This window comes from Symphodus melops (assembly GCF_947650265.1).
Source record: "Symphodus melops genome assembly, chromosome: 13".
In the NCBI taxonomy this organism is placed as follows: Eukaryota; Metazoa; Chordata; class Actinopteri; order Labriformes; family Labridae; genus Symphodus; species Symphodus melops.
This window is the reverse complement of record NC_136703.1, coordinates 24,979,279-25,002,398: the sequence shown is the minus strand read 5'-3', so window position 1 is coordinate 25,002,398 and position 23,120 is coordinate 24,979,279. Positions and strand designations below refer to the sequence as shown.

Sequence of the window (23,120 nt, the reverse complement as noted above, 5' to 3'; positions counted from 1 at the left end):
GTCTGTTAAGAGAAAAAAGGAAAAAGGAGAGGAACTGTTGAAATCTTTCGGGCTGACCCTCATCTGCAGGAGGCCGAGCAGAAAACTCAGCTTCCTGCTGCGATTAAATGTTCTGAAAGTAATGACCTTCAAAATGTGTGGAGACGCAGCGAGGAAAGTGGAGAGAGAAAACGGGGGAGGAGCACTTTATTCAGGCTCGTTCTCAGAATAACCATGTTCAACGTGCAGCATCGAGGGGGAAAGGAAATATGGAGGAGGAACAGAGGAACACTTTCTAATTTCTCCTTCAGAGGGAAAAGAAGGAAGACAAATTAAACTTTCATCTGGTCTTATCTGCTCATGTCTTTATCAGCACACACTGTTTTTAACTTGTGCCTTTGATTGTATGAAGGATAAGGATAATTCCTAATGAGGTGTTCGGCTTACCTGTTTGTAAGGAGGCTTAAAGGAGCAGTACGTCACTCTGCCCCCCTAGTGGTTACAATGTGTACTGCAGTCTGAACTCTAATCATCACAGAGAGCTGGCTCCGCCCCCCCTCCTCTCACACAGGTCACCATGTGGTGGACGCTGTAGCTTCAGTGTTTAGCCAGCTCTGCATGTAGAGACACTGTAGCTTCAGTGTTTAGCCAGCTCTGCATGTGGTGGACACTGTAGCTTCAGTGTTTAGCCAGCTCTGCATGTGGAGGACACTGTAGCTTCAGTGTTTAGCCAGCTCTGCATGTGGTGGACACTGTAGCTTCAGTGTTTAGCCAGCTCTGCATGTGGTGGCCACTGTAGCTTCAGTGTTTAGCCAGCTCTGCATGTGGTGGACACTGTAGCTTCAGTGTTTAGCCAGCTCTGCATGTGGTGGACACTGTAGCTTCAGTGTTTAGCCAGCTCTGCATGTGGTGGGACACTGTAGCTTCAGTAGCTTCAGCTCCTGTTTATTTACATGAAGTTTTGTGAAGGTGTGAACGCAGCATGTAAATTAGCAACTCGATATGTTGACATTTCACTCAAAACAAGCGGAAAATTCTCATCACGGGAAAAACGGGTAAAATAAAAATGTGTGCGAGCTTGTTATTTTAAGGCTTTCGTATTTTTAGATTTCTACTTACAAGTTGGGAAAAGAAAAACCGAGCTCAGGTGGCTCTGCGTCATCCACACCTGTCGATTTTCCTCTTTTGACAACAAAAAAAACTAAATGTTTGTCACATTAGATTTTTGCCTTCTGAGCTGAGATCTCTCTCTCTCTCTCTCTCTTTCTCTCTCTCTCTCTCTCTCTCTCTCTCTCTCTTTCTCTCTCTCTCTCTCTCTCTCTTTCTCTCTCTTCTCTCTCTCTCTTCTCTCTCTCTCTCTTTCTCTCTCTTCTCTCTCTCTCTCTCTCTTTCTCTCTCTCGTGTTTCCATTCAGAGGAGAGCAGCTGCATGGAGCTCAGCACCAGACATATTTAAATCATTTTATGAAGTCTGAGATGTGACTGAAAAATCGAACAAAAACAAAAGAGAAGAAGAAATGCCAATGAAGACGAAGGAGAGAGGAAGGCGGCATGACAAAGGAGAGAGAGAGAGAGAGAGAGAGAGAGAGAGAGAGAGAGAGAGAGAACGAGAAGAGGAAAAATGTAAAGAGGGGGAAATTACAGAAAATAGGAGGAATTTGCTCCTCGGGATCCGTCTTTCTTTCACTGAACCCATCATCGTTTATTTCTCTCTCGCTCTCTTTCTCCCCTCTTCTCTCCGATTGTTCCATAAACAGTGATTGATCAGCTCGGGCGGCAGCTCACTGATCGTCTCCTCCTCCATTCTTCTTTCTCTCCCCCTCCATTACCTTTTCTTCTCTTCCTCCATTACCTCTTCTTCACACCATAAATCTCCTCTCCCTTCCTCCTCACTTCTGCTCATCCTCACCTGTTTTCAGCTTCAAACACATTTTCTCCTCTTCTTTTCTTCTCCTTCATCCTCAGTCGTTTAACTTTTTTCCCCATTAACATCCTCGGATTACTTTTCCCCGAAAACCTGTATATCCTCCTCTTCCTCCTCATTTCTCAATTTTCTCCTTGAAGTTGTTAAACAGCTGAATGACTGCTCTGAATGCTGCAACTCCTGAGTGTGTGTGTGTGTGTGTGTGTGTCTGTGTGTGTGTGTGTGTGTGTGTGTGTGTGTGTGTGTGTGTGTCTGTGTGTGTGTGTGTGTGTGTGTGTGTGTGTGTGCATGCCTGTGAAAGAGAGAGAGAGAGAGAGAGAGAGAGAGAGAGAGGGCGGCAGGGAGATTGAAGATCAAACTCGAGCCCTTGAGTTTAGTGATAACATCACACACACACACACACACACACAATTCCCAATTAAACACTTCAGCGCTCGGCATGATCTTATCTGATCAGCAGCTTGGCAGCTTTGGCAGCAGCAATCAATGCATGTTCACCTCCGTTTTACACACTCACAGATGCACACACACAGAAACATGAATTCAAACACACAAAGATTGCGTCCTTCCCCGCTGCTTCTGTGTCAATTTTCTCGATCACACTTCAATTTTCTCCTTTCTCCTTCTGCATCTTTCCATCCTCAAACTGCCTTGTTTTCATTCTTCCCTTCCGTCGTATTCGCATTTTACCCTCCTCCGTGTCTTTCCAGCGATCCCTTTTCCTCTTCCCCTCTTTCGGAGTTGTTCTTCTTCCTGTTATCTCCCGTCCTCTCCTCTCTCCATGCTGCTTTTCTCAGTGTGGCGGCGTAAGTAGGTCGGTGTTGACAGCTGAGCTCCTCACAGACAGAGAGGAGACATTATTTCTGCTCTGTGTGGGCTTCCATACAAACACTCGCTCACTGTTTGAGGCTCCCAGTCAGTATTCGCACATCTCTGGCCCGATCTAAATCCCTGAAAACCACTGGGCCCAAAGACTTTGTTATCAGGGATTTGATGGTCCACATTGGTCTGAAACTCTACAGGTCCTGACATCCATGTGAAATGTGTCCAAAATACACAAAACTATCAATACAGTTCATGAGTATCATTATGTTTACAATAACAGTCGAGTGAGACGGTAGAGAAAACACAGCAGATCATAAAAGAGCGCCCTCTGTGGCCACACATCAAATGTCCTTCATAAACCACTAACCTGGAGTTGACTCGGCATCTTGGTCTGAAAAAACTAAAACCAATGTGGAGACCTTAAAACGTGCATTTTTCCTAATGGCCAGCAGGGGGCGATTTTACTGGTTGTAATCGACAACTTCTGGTGTTGAAAAAGACGTTTGAAAAAAGAGGCGGTTGGTTGAGCGTCCACTTGAGACACACAGCATTTAAAAACGTTTAAAACCTGGTACACAAATAAAACTGAATCAGTCTGATTGGTTCTTTTCATCACTGCTGTGCAGTTATTTAATTAGTTAGGTGTAAGGCTGACCTGATTTACAGGATAGCAGCAAATCAAATGATGTAAATGTACTTTATTTATAAAGCCCCTTACAACAAACCAAAGTGCTTTACAACAAGTCGAAAATAAAAAATAAAATCCAATAAAAAAAGTTGAATATAAGAAATAAAATACAGCAAAGTAAAATAAGATAAAAGTGTCACCATGCTACTGGGTATTAAAAGAAATAAATAGATTTTCAGCCTGTAAATGTTGTACTGACTTGTGTATTTCTGAAAAGGGAAGTCAATGCGGAGGCCTTAAAACCTGCATTTTTTTTTTATAATGTCCAGCAGGGGGCGCAATTTTACTGGTTGCAACCAAAAGGGGCTTTAACATTAAAGAAGCGAATATAAAAGTAATCCAACGTTCTTTCTGAAATTATGATCATCACTTTTAAACAAAGACAGGATGATGCACTTTGAGCCGGAGAGTTCAACCACTAAAGATGACACGCTTCCCATCGGCCATCGTGCTCGCTCTGTTTTTAATGGAAGAACAGGAGTTGTGTGTTCAGACTGGAAATGAGAAATGTGTAATCCTCCTTATTGTAAGCCAGTGTACCATCCCAATTATTTCCAGTTGTTATTTTGAGGTAGAAAATGTTGCATAACTCAGCCTCCATGAGAATTGTCATTTCCCATTGGATCATTCCTCCTGTTTAGTAAACAGTATTGAGTTATCTTTTTTCTTTTTTTGGGGGGGGGGGGCGTGCAGTGCAGTGCCAGTTCTGAAAATTATATGCTGTAATAAAAACCATGAAGTGTTTATCTGTGACCCATTTAAACGCAGTAAAGCAGAAGAAGCACAGCAGAGAGGAAGTAAACAGCAGCATAAGATGACACAACATCCCACTGAGTCCCAAAAGACTTGACTTCCTGTTTGGATAGAAACCTGCTTTTATTTTGAAGGGAGAGTTCCAGCTCGCAGCGCCGCTGGTCATCTTCTGATGTCGTAACACAGCTGTTGGTACTGTATGTTTGTTTGGGTTTATTTTTGGGTTCAAGTGTGTTTATTTCACTCGGTGTGTCTGCATTGGATTATAGCTGGCTTTGTGTGTGTATGCCTGCATGTAAATGTATGTATGTGTGTGTGTGTGTGTGTGTGCGTGTGTGTGTGTTTCGGTGCTGCAGAGGGAAGCTGAGCCCACGGCTGTCCTGCGTGTATTCAGTGTGTTTAATTTTGAGATTTTTGACAGCTGCATTATTCACAGACTAGCAGGAGGTTGACTGTTCTAACCTCCATCCACCCACTGCAGGGGGGCTTTTTTATCTCAGCCTGAGGGGGGGGGGCTGCTGCTGCTCGTGCTCTGCCATGATGCCGACACACACAAACATATGCCTGAATTTGTGGCTCTATATTTCGGCTCCATTTTAAAGATTTGCTTATTTGAAAACTGCTCCATAGAGACAAACACATAAATCACAGCGTCCCGGTCCAACTCATTAAGAGATTTAGTTTTTGCTAAATTTGTCTGAATTAATTCCAGTTGTTTGTATTCTTTCTGCACAAAGAGAATTTTTTAAATGAATATAAATCACCTGACTGTATTTGCACGTTCATGCAGGTTTCCCATTTTCTCTTTGAATTCATTGTTACTGCTCAGCATAAATTACTGACACAAGGCCGCTCCAGCTATTATTAGGAAACTTTAGATTACAAAAAGCAAATTACAATTATGATGATATATGAAACTCTACAACTGACATGTGCATTGACTTTCATAAAGACGCTGCATGATTTTACCTTAAAGCTCCTGTGAGGAAGTTTTGATTAGTGTGGATGTTGCCGCCCCCTTGTGGACAAAGTGTGTATGTATTATCTCATTGCTACAAAATCGAAGTAATAATTTTTTCTTTTAAACAGTCGAATATTTCGCTTATCAAGAATCGTTTGGCATGGAAAGACTAGCCCACCTGTGTCTCTCTCTTCCATGAGCTAATCTTTATTGTAACTTAAAGTTCAGCATCATCTGCTGTATGTGACCTCGAGCGAGCTGCAGGTGTACGGTTCAACTCTGGAGGAAGGAAGTCAAACGGAAAAAAACAAAAAAACAAACCACAACCGCCAATCATCCTGGAACACGTCCAAGCACACTGCAGCTTCTTTTGTTTTTAACACATTTCTCAGTTATCCCACAATATTTTCCAACGTGGTGCAGAGAGAAGAACTGCGACGGACGGCGTGTTTCATAAGGGACGTTTGATCATGGAGTGTCTACGTAGAGAGAGTGAGAGAGAGAGAGAGAGAGACAGAGAGAGAGAGAGAGAGAGTGAGAGAGAGTGAGAGAGAGAGAGAGAGAGACAGAGAGAGAGAGAGAGTGAGAGAGAGAGCAATAAATGCCGCTGATTGCTGGCGTGATAATGGACAGGTTGAGAGTCTCTTTAGACAAGTGATGAAGGTCAACGCTCCCTCGCTCGCTCTGTCTGTCTCTCTCTCTCTCTCTCTCTCTCTCTCTCTCTCTCTCTCTCTCTCTCGCTCGCTCTCTGTTAACAGCTGTTGGATTTTGCAGGATATAAAGACCTTTGCACCAGGAGTCAAGTTAATAGATCAGCAGCTCGTTAAAAGCTCGGTGCCGGTGCCCATTCATCGCCGTGGAGACTGGCGAGGGGGCGGGTCAGAAGAAGTCCAGCGGAGTCTTTGATCAACTGCAGGGACGAGTTATTTATCACAAAGTCTTCCTCCACTCCCCCCCCCCCCCCCCTTCCTCCTTCCTCTGATCCACGCGGTCCCTGTGGTTAAGGAGCGGTGATATAACACCAGAAAACATATTGAGATTTCATTAGTCTTGTAAGCTGGAGCTTTAAAATTAACAGTGAGGAAATGATGGAGCGATTTAACAAGCAACTCTCCACTTCAATTATCATCACAGTTATCATTAGTCTCATTTGTCCCCTCAGGTAAACACATCATTAATCCCTTCTGATGTTCAAATCTGTTTCCTGACCTTTGTTTATCGCCTCGCCGTGTGCTGACTGTGCGTCTGCCGATCGATTCCGAATCAATGAGCCGTGATGATGTTGAATTTGTGGCCTTGTGGAATTGATGCAGCCGGTGACGGTGATAATTAAAAGGTATGATCGCAGAGCGCGGGAACCAGAAATGCTCACACACTGTTCAACTGTAAGGCGAATGATTAAGTGTCAAGGTTGGAGCGCGTACAGACGGAAACAGGAAGTCAAAGAAAGAAAAAAAGCACAATAAAACAGGAAACAGGAAACAACAGACTGACAGTGACGGGACCGAAGTTCTGTGAGTGTCGCTGAACGTCTGGCGTGAATCAGCAGCTCTATCGGCCTCCACTGTTTTGGGAACAACTCGATCAGATTTTGGATCCTGGCTGCAGCGGCTCTCTGTCTCTCATTCGGACACTAAAGCGTTGGTGAAGTTCAGTCCTGTTGTGTGCAGATACGGCCCGACTCAGAGCCCGAGTTCTAGACGAGTTCTGCTCCAAGCAAACGGAGCTTTGTTCTTGCTACGTTGTCGAGGGTCAGAGGGTCGTTTGTGTCGCTGTTTTAGAGATGTACAACACAAACTCCACAGCTTCTAGGTGGCTGCACAAATGTTTCAGCACTGACAAATCTGCGTCTCCTTTTCCTGTTTCATCCACCGACCTGTTTTATTCATTTTAAGAGAGGCTGAAATGAAGTGTGTGTATCAGTTTAGTTTCTGTGTGTGAGAGTCTTTCTCCTTGGGTTCATTCTCTGCTCACCATCGCACTTGGCAGCACTTCTCTCTCTCTCACACACACACACACACTTTACACACACACACACACAAAAGCACACACACTCGAGCTCTCTCCGTAAATGCTCAGGGTCTCCGCGGTCCAACTGTGGCCTTGTAGATAGTGGAGTTTTTTTGGCAAAGAGGAACGGAGGACCAGTGGGAGGAGAGAGTAAGACGGATAACGAGGAAAAGAAAGGATAGAATAAAAGGAGCGATAAAGGTAAGAGAAGAGGAGGATTCATATAGATTTGATAGATTAGAAGCTGGAGGCAGAGAGGACGCCAGAGGGAGGAACTAAATAAATTGGATGGAGGGAGAGAGAGAGACGGGAAGAGAGAAAGAGAAACAAGAGAGACGGAGCGAAAGACAATAGCGGCATGTAATTGGATTGAGTGAGAAACAAAATGAGAGACGACAAGCGAAGCGAAAGAGGCTGAAAAGAAAACAAAAGATAAACTGAGAGAGGGGATTCCAAAAAGACTCAAACAAAGGTAGAGGATGAAAGAGAAGACAGACGACCAGAGTAAACTAAATGTTGGTCCAAACAGTGACTTACAGGTCAGAGACGGGTCTGAAGCTCGTCCTCGGACACGTCGTGCACGCTGAGGACGATCACGGCTCCTGAGCAGCTTTAGAGAGAGAGAGAGAGAGAGAGAGGGGGGGGAGAGAGAGAGAGAGAGAGAGAGACTGAAGGAATGCCTGCAGTGCTTGGACAGCAAATAATTTGCAGAGCTACAGATTTCCAGGCTGCCTTGTTGGCCTTCCTGCCTGTCTATCACTGTGTGTGTGTGTGTGTGTGTGTAGGTGCGTGTGTGTGTGTGAGTCTGCCTGTGAGTCATATCATATGTATGTGTGGTAATGTTGTTTGAGTGTGTGTGTCAACTAAATACACATGTGCATGCCTGTTTGTCTGTACTGTGCTGGCTTAAACATCATCATATATGCTGACGTGTGTGAACGTGTGTGTGTGTGTGTGTGTGTGTTTACACGTGTGTGTGTGTGTGTGTGTTTACACGTGTGTGTGTGTGTGTGTGTGTGTGTGTGTGTGTGTGTATGCGTGCTGTGCACACACTTCTGGTTTATTTTTACCCCTCTATTTAAAATCTGCTTGGGGATGCAGAAGCTCAGGAAGGGAGTGTCGTCTCGTTCCTTTCTCCTCCACAACCTGTCCGTCCTGGTGCTTCACAACCACCTCTGTCTTTGATCCTCTTCTCCCATGATGCATCAGTCCTTTGTTCACGGAAACGGCCCACCACAGTCACATTTCTTGGTCGTCTGTCTGATGCAGTACATGACCCTCTGTGTGACCCTTACCTCACAGCGGTCATCAGGATGAGGACCCAGCAGGTTTATGCTAACCCTAACCCTAATACAAGATATCATTAAAAAAGAATGAAGGCAGTAAAACAGCTTGACTCTGGGAATCAGAGAAAGCGCCGCTCCTCTTATCTTGTGTTTTTGCGAGCCTCCTGTCACTGACTGACAGCAGAGACCTCGTGCTGCAGCAGCAGGTGAAAGAACCGTCGGCCCCTCCTCCCCCTCGTATCAATATTTGTCTCCAGATTTTAAAAACAAGGCTGCTCTCCAGGCTGCACACGTTTGACCTGGCGACCGATTCCGCCACTGACACCGAAGCAAAAAAAAAAAACACCATGAAAGAAAAAAACCAGCAGATCCAAGCAGAGCGGTGACAGGTGAGGGTAAAGATGTTTCCCTGGAGAAACACAAACACTCGGTGGTGTTGTTTTTTTTTTTTTCTTGCCTCATCCCAGGAGACGGGCTCAGTGAGCGTGCACGTTTCCTCCTGAAACATGAGTTTTATTCTGTTTGACATCCTCAGAGCTGTTTGTTTCCACCAGCTGAGTTTTTCAAACGCTCTAAAATAAGCAATCAAAACGTAACACTTTAAGAGCTACTTTCATCATCTCGGAATGAAACAAAGTGGTGGAAAACAAATACACTTACTGATATTTATTTTACTTTCAAATAAACAAGAACTTCTTGTAAGTTTTGAAGAAAAAAAAAAGTCAGACAGTGCAGAAATCTTACTGGAAATGAAACATGCACATCTGTTCTGGTAACTCTTTTTCTCTTTCACTAAATGTGTCTTTGTGTCACTTTTAAAGTTCATTTCACCCAAACAACATTTCTGTTTTCGGGACTTCTTGATAGAGTTTGTGCTTTATTCATTTGTCCAGTTTGTTTAGTGACTTAGTGTGAGTGTGTACTCGACTCCTGGCTCAGCTGGAAGAGCTTTGCTTTAGCACGACACAGTTGATTGGACGTGACCTGTTTGTCTGAAACAGCTTCAAATAAGGCACAAAATGAAGAAGGCTGCCGTAACGGTCTCCATGTTGTTCTCCTGCGTGCAACTTGTAAGCAACGGGACGCCATGCATGTGTTCTATGATCACGGGATGACTTCTGCACAAGAGCCAACAGTGCGTATAGTCCTGATTGGGCTTCTAATAAAGCAAATGCAGGACAGTGAGGATTATCGCACTTTTTCTTCTGGATATGCAAAAGTGGTTGGCAGTGGTTATTCCACTTTGAAAATCTGTTGCAGAACGCCGTCATTTTACAATCTGTGTGCAGAATTGTTTTGTGCGTGCATCGATCTACACCAGCAACAACAATCAATGTCGAGACACTTAAATCTCGTGGTAATGTGCGTAAGATGATCCTCTGTAAGACGACTGAGACTCAGGAAGAATAAAGGAGTCATTCCCGACATGCATGACTCCTCTAACCTCGTCTCCTCTCTCTGCCTCGCCCTCTCAGGTACATCCACGCTCTCTACCTTGGTGCACAGAGTCGCTTGCACAGCAACGGGCCCCGCCGTCACTTCCACTGGCGGCTGATGTTCGAGAGCGCCGACATCACCATGCTCCGCCTCCTGGAAGCTTTCCTGAAGTCCGCCCCGCAACTCGTCCTCCAGCTGAGCATCATGATCCACGGAAACACCGTCCTCCCGCTGCAGGGTGAGGCGCACTGGGAAATATCCTCAACGCTAAAGGGAACCATTTTGGGTTTGAGTCTCTCAACACACAGCTGGCAGAACAGAAGTCAAGTGATGCATATTTGAACACACAGTTGCAGGACGGACATGAAGCCACTTTAGATACTCTAAGGGCGACACTGAGGTCACCGAGCGGTTGAGAAAGCTCAGCATGGACGGAGACGAGCAAAATTGACGGTCATCAGAGCAGACCAGCGACTCTCCGTTTGTCTGCAGGAGAGAGAGAGAGAGAGAGAGAGAGAGAGAGAGAGAGAGAGAGAGAGAGAGAGAGAGAGAGAGAGCATTAGCTGGAGCTTTGACAGTCACTAGAGGAGCATTCGAAACCTTCTGTGTTGATACCTGTGATGTCGCTCGGCTAACATCTGTTTGTTGTAGTTGAGTATTCAGCTTCTATATGTGATGCTGCATCCATTCCCAAAAATATCTGTTCATTTCTATTTGAGTACTTCACATGCTAACCTTGATATTTTACAGTAACCTTACTGATCAAACAAATCCAGTTCCAACTCTTCAGAGATGTAATGCTTTAGCCCTGCTCGTTCAGGATTAGTCTTACACCCATCACAGTTTGTGTTACACACATTCTCTGACAGTCCTCTTGAAATCACTGAAGCGCCGCATCAGATCCACCGTGTATAGAGTGGAGCCAAACCTGTACATGGTAGATCTGAACTCAGGGGGGGACGAAGGCGCCCTACGCTGTCTGCAACAATGCCTCACTGTTAGTGCTGTGAAGACATTTCACTTGAGCTCCTTTCCCAACAGGAATGCACAAAAAAAGAGATGCAGAACAACAACACGCTGCAAAGCACGTCAGCATTTTTAAAAAGTTCAGCTTTCCTGCAGATGGGTCTCCATGCTGTGAAGGGAAATTAACCTGCTGAATCTGCACCCGAACATTCGTTTGCAATGTCCAAAGGAGCCTCCATTATTCTCTCATTTTAAATAGTCAGAGTTTTAAATGTTTCCTCTAATGACTTGTGACACGCAAATATTGTTTAAAGTAAGTAACCTTTAAAACGAAATAATTTGTTTACAAGTTAAATTACAAACGTTCCCTTTGTGTTGACATGCTTCATTCATTAATCCTTCAGCCAATCAATTCACTTAATCAACTATCGATGCTGCCAATTAATCATTCAAGTCGTCTGCTAAGAACAAATCCTAAACATTTGCAGGATCCAGTTCCTCCAAGTGCTGGGATTAGCTGGGTTTTGCAAGCATAACAAGCTGCATCTGTCTCCTTCTACCCATAATCCTCTTTGTTTTTGGGTTCATTTCTTCGACAGCTGCTTTGTTTTTTTTGTTTGTTTGTTTTTTAAAGCTGATTTTCAGGAATCTTTTCATGTTGTTGATTTGTAAACATTGAGGAGAACTTCTCGGACCTCGTCTGCAGAATCATCTCCCACTGTCAAGTTTAATGCTGATTATGTCAATGGTAATTTATAGGGGGAAAATCTAGGTTTGGAAAAAAGATTGATCAATTCAACAGGAAAACGTCTCTTCCCAATTTTAGTCCTCTAATCGTTACTAATTCATTAATTTGTTAAAATTCAATAATAAATGACAACAAAAGCTATTTGTTAGCTAAAATAAATCTATCAAGAACCTTGGTCTCAGTCAGACTTTTAATGCACTTGTTATTCTGACCTGCAAGATATGAGAAAAAATGTTCCACTGAATATCAGCACGGAAGAGATCATATCCATCTGATTGGTTCAGAAACATATCGTATAAATTCTGACCCAGTGCCTTGGCCCATCAGCAAAAACACAACAGTCCATCATGTCAAATGTTGCACCAACGCTGAATAAAATACAAGTTGAGGTTATTGGGAATAAAAACAGACTGCTTAACCTAAACACAGCAACTCCATTTGTGAGGCCACCAAACACCTACTCAGAAATCTATAATCCATAACTCTGTCAGATGCACCTCATGGTAAATCATGTTACATTCTTAAAAAGCCAGTGCAGCTCTTTCCCTGCTCTAAATGTAATACCTTCTCACTGTGATTTAAAGCTAATTTGAGACCAGACTGCATGATTAACACACATGAATGTTTAATGTGTTAAACTGCACTTTGGGCTGCTGGAGGCAGGACACAGTTACATGTGCTGTCTAATGAGCGTTTGACCTCAGCTGAAAGTGGTTCAGAGTCCATTTGAATAAGTGCATAATTCAAAGTATTTAATTCAAAATATGCGTGTAGGATTGTACCAACTTCAAAGTGGTGCTCAACATTTTGCAATAATAAGTCAGTTAGCAATTTTACATTAAATTATGAGTCATTTATTGACATTATGAAATCTTTTGGTTGCACCCAGGTCATTGCTTTTTACGACACGTTTGTATGCACAAAGTGTCCCCAGACCTCCAGTGTCAGTTTGGAGATTCAGGTGTGCACTTCCTCAAAATTCAAAGCAATGCAGTCACAAGATACAGTATGCAAATTCAAAACCTGAGGCAAGGCAGAGGTGAAGGGAAGGAGTCAACGGGAGCAACAATGGCCCAAAGTTTTGAAGACAAACCTGTTGACCGAGTCCTCAACTATCCACATTTGTGTGATGTGCCATGGTCACCAAAAATACCCCCAAAAACCAAATAGCTTGCAACAGATAAGTTAAACTTTAGAAGGGGATGAAGAAACCTGCAAAACTAAACTGAACATAGGTCCATGTACAAAGTAAGATGGTGTGTTCTGTCTGCCAACACACAACCAAAGTTGGTGTTGCTACCTTTTCTTTCTGCTGTGATCTCAGCATTTACAAAATAATTACCTTGGCAAAAGTCTGTAGTTTACTGCATGTCAGGACGTTGTATACTGGCTAAGCTCACTGTCTTTCCCTGTAGAGGTATCCTCCAGTAACAAACACAGTATACAGTATACGTTCAGGATGCAGCTGGTTGTTCATGCCAACACATTCAAAAACTGACTTTATCTCCGGCCTTAGTTAGACTGTCTGCACTGTTATTTACAATAGATCTCTATGTCCAAAAAAAAACCAAGGTTTGAGCTTGAGTTGCCATGGGAACAATGTCTGCATCTGTAGCTATAAAACGCTAATTACAAAAACGATGATCCATCATCTTTCAATCCAAACTATACCCTGTTAAATCACAGCGCTGAACTGGTGCATATCATGTAGATTCTGCTCACATGCTCTGATTGGCTTCTGTCAAAATCAAGGATTTCACATTGTTGATTGGTGATGATTGGTGTGGCAGGTATCCCATTAACAAAGCCATAATTGATAGCTTTTTTTTTCAGTCTAGATATTTAAATGGGCTGTCAAATGATAAGCACGCTATGTTTTTTCCTTGTGGAATGCTTGTGCTTTCAAAGTATCTGCAATAAGCTGGAGGGTACATTGTAATGCTATGCTACAACATTTTCATTTCTTTCATCTTAACTCCATTTTCCAAGCCTTTCTCTCCCTCTCATTGTTTTCTTTCTGTCTTCCTCTCCATCTGTCTCTCTTAGGTCTCTCAGCCTCTGCCTCCCTGGTGTCTCTGGCCTGGATGATTGCCTCCTACCAAAAAGTTCTCCGGGACTCCCGCGATGACAAACTGCCAATGTCCTACAAGGCCGTGATCACCCAGATGCTGTGGCATTTTTTCACCATTGGGGCGAGGACGGTGGCCTTCGCCCTCTTTGCCTCCGTCTTCCAGCTCTACTTCGGGATATTCATCGTCAGTCACTGGTGCGCCATGTTTGACCTGATGCAAAGATCTGATGAGTCCTCATTAAGATCAATTGGCATTTGTTATTCATGATTATGTTATTTCAAGATTACAAGTAACCACTGGTCGGCCTTATTTGTATTAAAAAATAATTGCGATGGTGAACATGAATAGAATACAAATTATTCAAGCAGTTTTTAAAACACTAGATTCTAAGGAAACTTTTATTTGTAGGGTTTTTTGGCTTTATTATATAGATTAGTGTATTAGTGAGTGATAGTGATAGTGATAGTGATAGTGATAGTGATAGTGAGTGGAAATCAGGAGAGAGTGGGGAATGATATGCAGGAAAGGACCACTAGGCCATCAGCGCCCAGACCTGCATACAAAAATGAAACTACCATTTCTTTAACAAAAATAAGTCCTTTCAAACTTACCGATTGGCACTGAACATTTTTTGAATTGTCTTCCAGGTGTGTCATGACCTTCTGGATCATCCAAGGTGAGACCGACTTCTGCATGTCTAAATGGGAGGAGATCATCTACAACATGGTGGTTGGCATTATCTACATCTTCTGCTGGTTCAACGTCAAAGAGGGCCCCAGTCGTTTTCGTATGACTGTCTACTACTCTGTGACGCTGGCTGAGAATGTGGCACTGACTGCCGCCTGGTACACGTACCGAGGGCCGCACACCTCTGACTCCTACGCCCTGGTGGTTGTGTGCCTGGTGGCCTGCAGCTTTGCCCTTGGAACCTTCTTCATGTTGGTCTACTACTGCTGGCTTCACCCTGATGGGCCCGTTCTGGGCTCACAGTGGGGTGGGTGTGTGGACGAGGGCTTGGTAGGTGCAGGCGGGGTAGTGGGGGTGATTGATGCATGCCTCACCCCTTCACAAGGATCCCAAACGGACATGGTCATTACTAGCCCTCCAAGGACTCTCCCCAGGACTAAAGACACAGGGGAGCCTGTTCCAGGGGAGCGAGACAAGGACAGAGACAGGGACAGTTGCCTACCTGTCTTCCAGGTACGTCCCTCCCCTTCGTCCTCTCCTGCACTCCTTCACAGGACCTCGTCCTCATCCCGCTCACAGGAGGGCCCCGTGATTCGGATTGACCTGCCTAGAAAGCGATACCCAGCCTGGGATGCTCACTTTATCGATCGACGCCTCCGCAAGACCATTCTGCTGCTAGAGACCACATCTGCCGTCAGCCCGAGGATACAGTACAGGAGTAGCATGATGGGCAGCAAAGAGGTACTAGAATATGAGACAACAGTCTAAGCCGACCGGGGCTCTGAAAACATAAAGTATAGTCTGGGACCAAGGCTCGGCCCTAGAGCGGTTTTGCATCCCAGGACTCCCTACGCCAGGAGAAGCATGGAAAAGAGACAGTATGTTGGTCAACTCTTTTTAGGAAAAAAGGTTGGCAGAACTTGATTGTAAAATGTAAAGCGCAATCCAGGACCAAGGCTCTCCTCCTTAGAGCACAGTCCAGGAGCTAGTAGCATGAATGAGCCATGGGAAGTAAACCGAGTTACACTAAACTGGGATAATCTTTATCTTTCCTGAGGAGCTTGAGGGTCAGAAATATAATCTCTCATCTTGGGACCAAGAAGTGTTAGATTTAGTTTCATACTGCACAGTCTAGAGAATGAGTAAAAGGATTTGAGAGCAATGAAGCCTCAAAGGTTGAGGTACTTTAGAAACAGTCTGCTGCATGAACTTGAGCCATGGACCCCCAGAGACTCAACGGAGACTTACAAGGAAACTACGAGAGACTGGTTTCAAGAGTTTGCAAGGGACATGCAATCAAGTTTGGTGTGGTAGTAAACACAGGGAATCACTACCTAATTTATATTTTTGAGTGTTTTTTTAAAGTCAAAAGCGGCCCATAAAGCCAGGGTTAAAAGGAACGTTGAGTTTGTAAGTCTTATAGATTATGCTGTGTTTAGATAATTATATTTAGTGTTTGTTTTAGTCAAGCAAGACTCAACGAAAGGTCAATTATCGTCAAATATGATTTTCTTTTAACCTCCAAATCCCATTTTTTCCTATTTAAATTTGTTTGACATCGAAAAAAATCCACGTTTTGTTGTATTTCATCCATGCCTTCAAAGGTTGCATGTCCCTCACAAACTTTGGTAACCACCCTTCAAGCATTCTGCCCCGGGCGTCCAAAAACAAATATGGTTCCACTCATTGGGAACCAGGCTCATGAGAGCAGGACCAATGAAATGTAGGAAATGAAGGCCTGAGATACATGTGAAAACAGTTACCCATCCATATGTGATATAAAAGCAGCCATAGCAGAAGTTCGCCTGGTTACTTCCCAGCTGAAACCTTCACCCCCGACCTGAAAAGAGACATAGTTTGAGAAATCAACCAGGACTGGATGTAAAGTGGACAAACTTCTGCAATGGCTCACACAATATGGCATGCTGGAAGTCACCACAATCAGGCCTGTGATGTACAGTTGAACAAATACAGATGTCAGATATAAGCTATTATAATAAGCTGTAGTTAGGTGATGACTTACTTTTGGGTGAAAAGCTTCATTTTACTCGTGAGAGTCTAAATGTTGTCAACTTTTCTTGGAATACATACCATGTAGGAGTACCAAGGCTATCATGAAAAACCTCATTAATGAAACCATTCTCCAGTGTTTGTTTTTTGGTGGGAGAACGGCAGCTGACAGAAATGTCTTTTTATCATGTCAACAGACTTAAAATATCATAGAGCGGTTTGTGGGAATGTGAAAGCACTTCAACATCCAGTATGCAGTAAATACAGGTGACAATAAATGCAAAGCAAAAGCCAATTGGTAATAATATCTCTGAGATAAAAGTGCTATGATTATTTAGCATGCTAGCTATTTCGCAATAGCTGCTGCTTCTTTCATATGTTGACAATGATTTGGATTCGGTCGCGTTGTTTACAAATTGAAACCAAGTACAGGCCTTTGATTAAACACGTTTAGGTAGATTCAGGTGTGAAATGCTAAGTGACGTAATTAATAGACTGTTGAGAAAAAAAAAAGAAATGGTGTGAAATGATTAGAAGAAATCCTCTTTTCTATTTTTAACCTTTTTGTGACACCGAAGAGCAGAGATCTACGACTTGAGCAAATTCACCAGAACCCATCAGTGGCCAACGTAAAGTGACAGATTTCTCCTGTTAAACAGCTTTTTAAAATGTTTTATGAAGTTGATCTCATTTGCAAAGAAGTCTGGTTTCTTCAGGTCCATCCGAGAAACATTTCAGCCAGTGTTGGGATTGTTTGAGAATAGGAGGAAACATATTTACCAATCATTTAAAAAAAAAAAAATTCAAAGTACATAAGATACCCCATGTGACCAGGACACATCTCAAAGACCGAGCTTATCACAATGCATCTACAGATGGATAAGAAATACTTTAAAGTGATCGAGGCTTATAGTTCTTCACACAAAAAACCATTAGACGTATTAACCATTGTTTTTTATTAAAAACTAACATTTAGAAGATTCCAATAATCTGTTAGTCATTAAATCATGGTCCACTAACGTGAGCAAAAACAAAACAAGAAGTTATGGCAGTAAAATTGACATCACACTTCTCTCAAAGATAATTTCCAAGGAGGACACTAAACACCTCTGAATGACTACAAATGGGACTTCCCATATACCTCTGCAAAGTCGTTTTTATTAATATCAGCATTTTACTTTATTATGTTTATTGGGGGGAAATAAGGAATCCATCATCAGCATGCATGGTGGTAAATGGGAAGAATTTTAATTCTCTCCTTTTGCTGATGATGCACATGTATTCTTAGGAGTTCATCGAACTTTAAGGACAAGAATTTCCAACCTCATGACTTTGCATAGATGGGTTTAGCAAGTGACTAAAAGCCATTTATAACTTTATTTATAAGAATGTACAAACAAGCAGCCATGATGCAAGCCGTATTGATGTAAATTTGGCAGTGTGTTCCTGTCAACCCGGATGACTTTAAATGTATAGCCACCATGGGGCAGTTGAGCACTGAATCCTCTCTTTGAGAACATCCATTATGATAAAAAAAAAAAAAATAGTCTTCTCTCAAATACTCTTGTATTCAATGTTCTAATTATAAGTGACAGACATGTTCTAAAAAGTGTGACCAGTTCTGCCAATGCTAACCAACCAAAGTGGAAGAACATAAAGTGTCGCCCGAAGGTGCAATACAATATCTTTGGTATCTGGCATGGAGTTAGAAGTAGCTTGCACTGCTTTGTTGTACAAAAAAAAAAACAATGGCAAAATTACAACAGAGTCTTTCGTCTGCTTAGTGTCTGCCTTGTGAACAAATTGCTCGTGCATCATAGAGGCGATCTAAACCACATACTGTTGGAGGTTGAATTCTCAATTCAGCAAATGTGCCCATAGAAGCTCAGTTTGGACCTGTGTGTGTCTCATCTGCAGGGAAACTGTTGTGTCACTTAAACTCTGATGGACGACAACAGAAAATCCTAAACCAGGAATAACACCGAGAAATGACAATTGGTAATAAGTTGGTAATAATAGTTGAATTGTGCTGACAGTGTTGTGCCCTACCTGAAGTTGTGGATGTTGGTACAGTGGTGACAGTCACGGCGATGTTAATGGTGCTGAAAAACGACTTAATGTCAACAATGATTACGTCATGTCAAACATGATCGGCTAATGTACAGATGATTCATTTAACACCCAATCAGGGAGCGAGGGCAAGGCTCCGCACTCTCTGATTGGGTGATGAACCTTTTGTTGTGGTGCACTGAATATTCATCAACTTGAACAAAACATGTTAAAAAGTAAACAGTGAGTGTAAAAACTCGATTCATCTTTTATTAATTGATGCAAGTATTTATGTTTATTTATTTTTGTATTTGTTTTATATCTATTTATCTATTGTTTACTCACTCAGTGGCCATGTCTTTGGTATGACTCTTATATTAAGATGTAAAAAGTGAAAATAGATTTTTTTTTTTTTTTTACTCATTCTATATATGTGTATATACCAGCGTGACGCTATACTAGGACGTGTGTGTATGAGTGTGTGTGCTTTGGTTTGTACGTGTGTATTGTATGTACAGTATGTGTGTAAGGATGTGCTCTAAGTTGGGTTTTTTTGTTTTGGTTTTTTTGATAATGCTGCTTAAACATCCTCTGAGTGAACGAGCAGAAAAATAAACCAGTGGTGAAAATATCTATGACGCTGTTACAAAACAAAAAAAACAAAAAAAAAGAAGTCAACAAGCTGTGCTGATATCTGTAGATGGGAACAATACTGTAGTAAACATGGCTGAACAGCCGTCCAAATAACCTGCTGTGCCGGTCTCGTTTTTTTACTAATAATTAAGAATGTGCAACATTATAGACATAAAAACAGCAGAAATCCAGTTTCTCCTGTGTGAATGTGTGTGTGAGTCCTGACTGTCTACAGTGAGTGAGACGTTTGAGTCCCGCTGGCTGTGTTGTTGTCAGAGCCATGTTTACATGGACGGGACGACTGGCTCCTCCCCTTGTGTTTAAAAGCTGGTTTAGTCAAGGATTGCTTGTTTTAATTTCACACAACAGTTATTAGATCAAGGTCACTCAAGTGTGCAAACATGAGCCTCCATCCAAAACATTTGAAAGAGCAACACACCCTCCTTTAATGTTTCATTGTTATTGTCCTCTGACCTTAGCTCCATGGTAACAGAATCTGAAGCCCTGTGATTGGCTGTTTCTTACCCTCCGTTTGTGTGTGACTGTACTGAGGATTTTTTTCAAGGTGTGAATCAGGAGCGAGGCGGAGCTGAAACCGAAGCTGGAGCTCCACCAAACCCCGTCTCCTGTCTCCTGAATCTCCCCCGCCCTGTTTCTCCCGTTTCCTCTCAACTCTTTTCCTCTGGAGGCAACAACAGAATCTTTCCCTCGAACCAACATCCTTTGATCCTCTCCATCTCTCTCTCTCTCTCTCTCTCTCTCTCTCTCTCTCTCTCTCTCTCTCTCTCTCTCTCTGGCGTCAGCATCCCTCTATCCTCAGGATTTGTTGTTTACTTGGACGCCGTCTCCTGAGATCCAACTACCAAACTATAATCTACACTTCCAACTGCTTGCTTTTCTTTGATTTTCTTTCTTCCGTTCATGTCATCCATTTATATATATATTTATTTATTTATGTTTTATTTTTTTTATTTTAGTTCGATTCTTTTTCTTACATTTTTCCTCCTGAAGCAGAACGATGAGGACAGGATGTTATTTAAGTCCCCATTCTTCCCTTTTTTCTTCTATTTTTCCTTCATTTGTTTCTCTGTCTTTTCTTTTTTACGGTTGTCAGTCTGGATTCTCGGCACGTTCAGACGGACAGGACTTTCTTTTGTCCCGTTTCCCTTTTTTTCCACTGTTGTAACTTCAGTCCGTCTTTCTTTTGTACTTTTTAATGACTTGTTTTGTTAATTTATCTTTTGTCCTTTCATTTTTGTCATTGTTTTGGAAAAGCTTTTTGTATTTTCTTCGTACCATGTTTTATAGGAATGGATACAGCTTCGGGGGCGGGGCCAAACTCACTCCCATGGAAGATGCTTAGTGTACTTCTCTGATCTGTGTTCATTACGTCTACAAAACATTGTTTTTTGCACTTTAAAACTTTTAGGACTTAATGATTTTAACAAGGGTTATTTAAGTTTCCTAAAAGTTCTATCAGCTGGTTATCCATCAGGACTTCATTCTTTCTTCTAACTATTTCTTCTCTGTTTTCCTTTTATTCATTTTCTCACCTAATTTCTTGATTTTTTAAGTTTCCCAGTCCTTTCCCTTTTGTCTTTCTTTTCAGATACCTCCTTTTATTTATATTCTTTATAACTCTCTTCCAGTTTTTCAGTTGTCTTTGGTGCCTGTTTTCATTTTTCTCTCGCGTCCTTCCTCACATGTCTGCCTCCTACTGGTTTACCTTCTCCAGCTTTAACTTTTCCCCTCAATCTCAGCTACGTCATCCGTCTCTTCCTCTGCCTCCGTTTGTCCATCCTCACCCCCTCCTCTTCCTCTCCCACCTTTTCTTCCCCTCCTCTCTTTTCCTCTGCTCTTGCGTCACACCTCATGTGTGATTTTTTTTTTCCCAAGCATCAGGTCTTTTAAGGATGCTGCTTCTTTGATATCCCTGCTGCACACACACACACACACACACACACACGTACATACATGCACACACACACACACACAGATACCTGCATACATTCACACATTTCAGCAGATACACACTCACACTGGCAAACACACATATTCAGAGATACAGAGTTGATGCAGCACAAAAACATATCAAGGTCTGACGTACTTTGAAGTTCAAGAGCATGATTGATGTGTGTGTGTGTGTGTGTGTGTGTGTGTGTGTGTGTGTGTGTGTGTGTGTGTGTGTGTGTGTGTGTGTGTGTGTGTGTGTGTGTGTGTGTGTGTGTGTGTGTGTGTCAAAAAGCAGAACATCAAGAGCAGGTGAGTACATAGATGTGAATACTGATGTGTTTATATGAACTTTGCTCACGTGAAAATGTCTTAAAATGCGAAGCTTGTATTAATGAGCGTCATGTTTTTCGTCATTGCCTTATGTCTTTTGTTTTAGCTTCATTAAGGTATAAATATTTTTTTATAAATGAATACATTCATCAGTAGAGAGCCAATGATGGTGCACAGCTCCTCGTTCTTAAAGGGAAAACTTCATTTCCCATCAGCTTTGCTTCTGTGTGCGTTATTCAGACGACACATTTCTACACAGATGATTTATTAACAACAGTGATCTGCAAACTGCTTCTGGATTAAGAAACTGAATTTTACAGTTTATCTAGAATAAATACAAAAAAATGACCGGCTGTAGTTGTCTGATGTTGAATTTTTATTTTAATACACAGTTAAACTCTCTGACAAAACCTGTCAGTGCTGAGAGAGCGAGAGAGAGAGAGAGAGAGAGAGAGAGAGAGAGAGAGAGAGAGAGAGAGAGAGAGAGAGGGAGGGAGAGAGAGAGAGAGAGAGAGAGAGAGAGAGAGAGAGAGAGAGAGAGAGAGATCACAGCCTCCATCAGTGTCCTGCTGGCAAGAAATATGTCTTTCTCTTCTCCTTCCTCCAGCGAGTGTTTGTCTCAGTGCTGCCTCCCTGTGGCCGACCCGTCTCACTGCAGGTGAGTAAGTTTCCGTACAGCAGGACAGAAGATGATCTTCGCCAGTTTCCACACTAAGAAATACTGAATATATTGTGGCATGAACAGAGTCTGTCTTCTTTGAGCAGAGATGTCTCTAAGTTAGGGAATAACGCAGGAGGCCTTTAAGGGATCTTTACTTCTCTGAGTGGAAAGTGCGTCATCACTCCACATGTGACAAGCGCTAAACAAAGCGAAACATTCAATGTGAGCATAATTGTGGAGTCATTGTGGTTAATTAAAGGCGTGCATGAACCGACATGCAGCTTCATTTCAAAGTGCTGAGAGAATCAACAGTGAGTCACACTTGGCTGGAGAACGGTGAAAGTCATGAAAACCACAAAGTGTCTTTGATTAGTGCTGTGAAATATAAAGCCTTCAAAAATGTTTACCATGTGCTGCCAAGTTGAATAAATAAAACACTATTGATCTCTGTAATGATGGATGACTCAACTACTTTACATGGGAATAAATCAACCTTTTATTAGGACTCAGGGAATTTCAGGACGAGCAAGCAAAAACTGGAATCACCGAGCATTTCAAGTTTTTAAAAAAAAATGGAAGAGAAAGAGTTAAAATGCATGATTCTACTTAAAAACAGGACATTGAGTGCACATATCACAAACTTAAAGAAACAGAAATCAACCCAAAAAGAAAGATTTTAAAGCCCTTTAATACCACAGAAGAAGACTTCTGGAAAATCTGCCCCTGATTGGCCCTTTCCCAAATGTCCCTCAAACAGGCATTGTTCCTGTTTTTCCTCCATATCACATCGGACAGCTGGACACAGTTTCACAGTTTCAACAAATCAGGTGAAAAGAACAAACTTTAAGGTAGAAAAAGGCACGAAGGTCAAACTTGAGAAAAGGCTTTTAGATACAGAGATCAAGTTTGAACTTTTTTAATCATGCAGTTATCGAGTGTGAAATTTAGGCAGTTTGAGGATCAAAAGAAAAAGCTCCATTTACCTTTGGCCCGGAGGTCTTACGAGTAAAGACAGTTAATAAAACTTGAGGTTAAAGAAAGGGCTTTATTTTTATTGTGCAGCCTTTAAGTGAGTGGAACATTTCATCTCCAGAAAAAGGCCTGAAATAAATCACTGAAATGCCTTTTGTGCGTTTGTACCATTCAGCT

General features: G+C 42.3%; 1 protein-coding gene across 1 annotated transcript in view; it reads left to right on the top strand.

The window, feature by feature from the left end:
* xkr7b (XK, Kell blood group complex subunit-related family, member 7b) overlaps positions 1-15,725 on the top strand; it is a 24,688-nt gene extending 8,963 nt beyond the window's left edge. Inside the window, exons 3-5 of the mRNA XM_079359557.1 lie at positions 9,901-10,100; positions 13,623-13,842; positions 14,296-15,725. Of these exons, the coding sequence (XP_079215683.1) occupies positions 9,901-10,100; positions 13,623-13,842; positions 14,296-15,103 (1,228 nt within the window). The 3' untranslated portion in view covers positions 15,104-15,725. The remainder of the gene's footprint in view (positions 1-9,900; positions 10,101-13,622; positions 13,843-14,295) is intronic.
* The last annotated feature ends 7,395 nt before the right edge of the window (positions 15,726-23,120 follow it).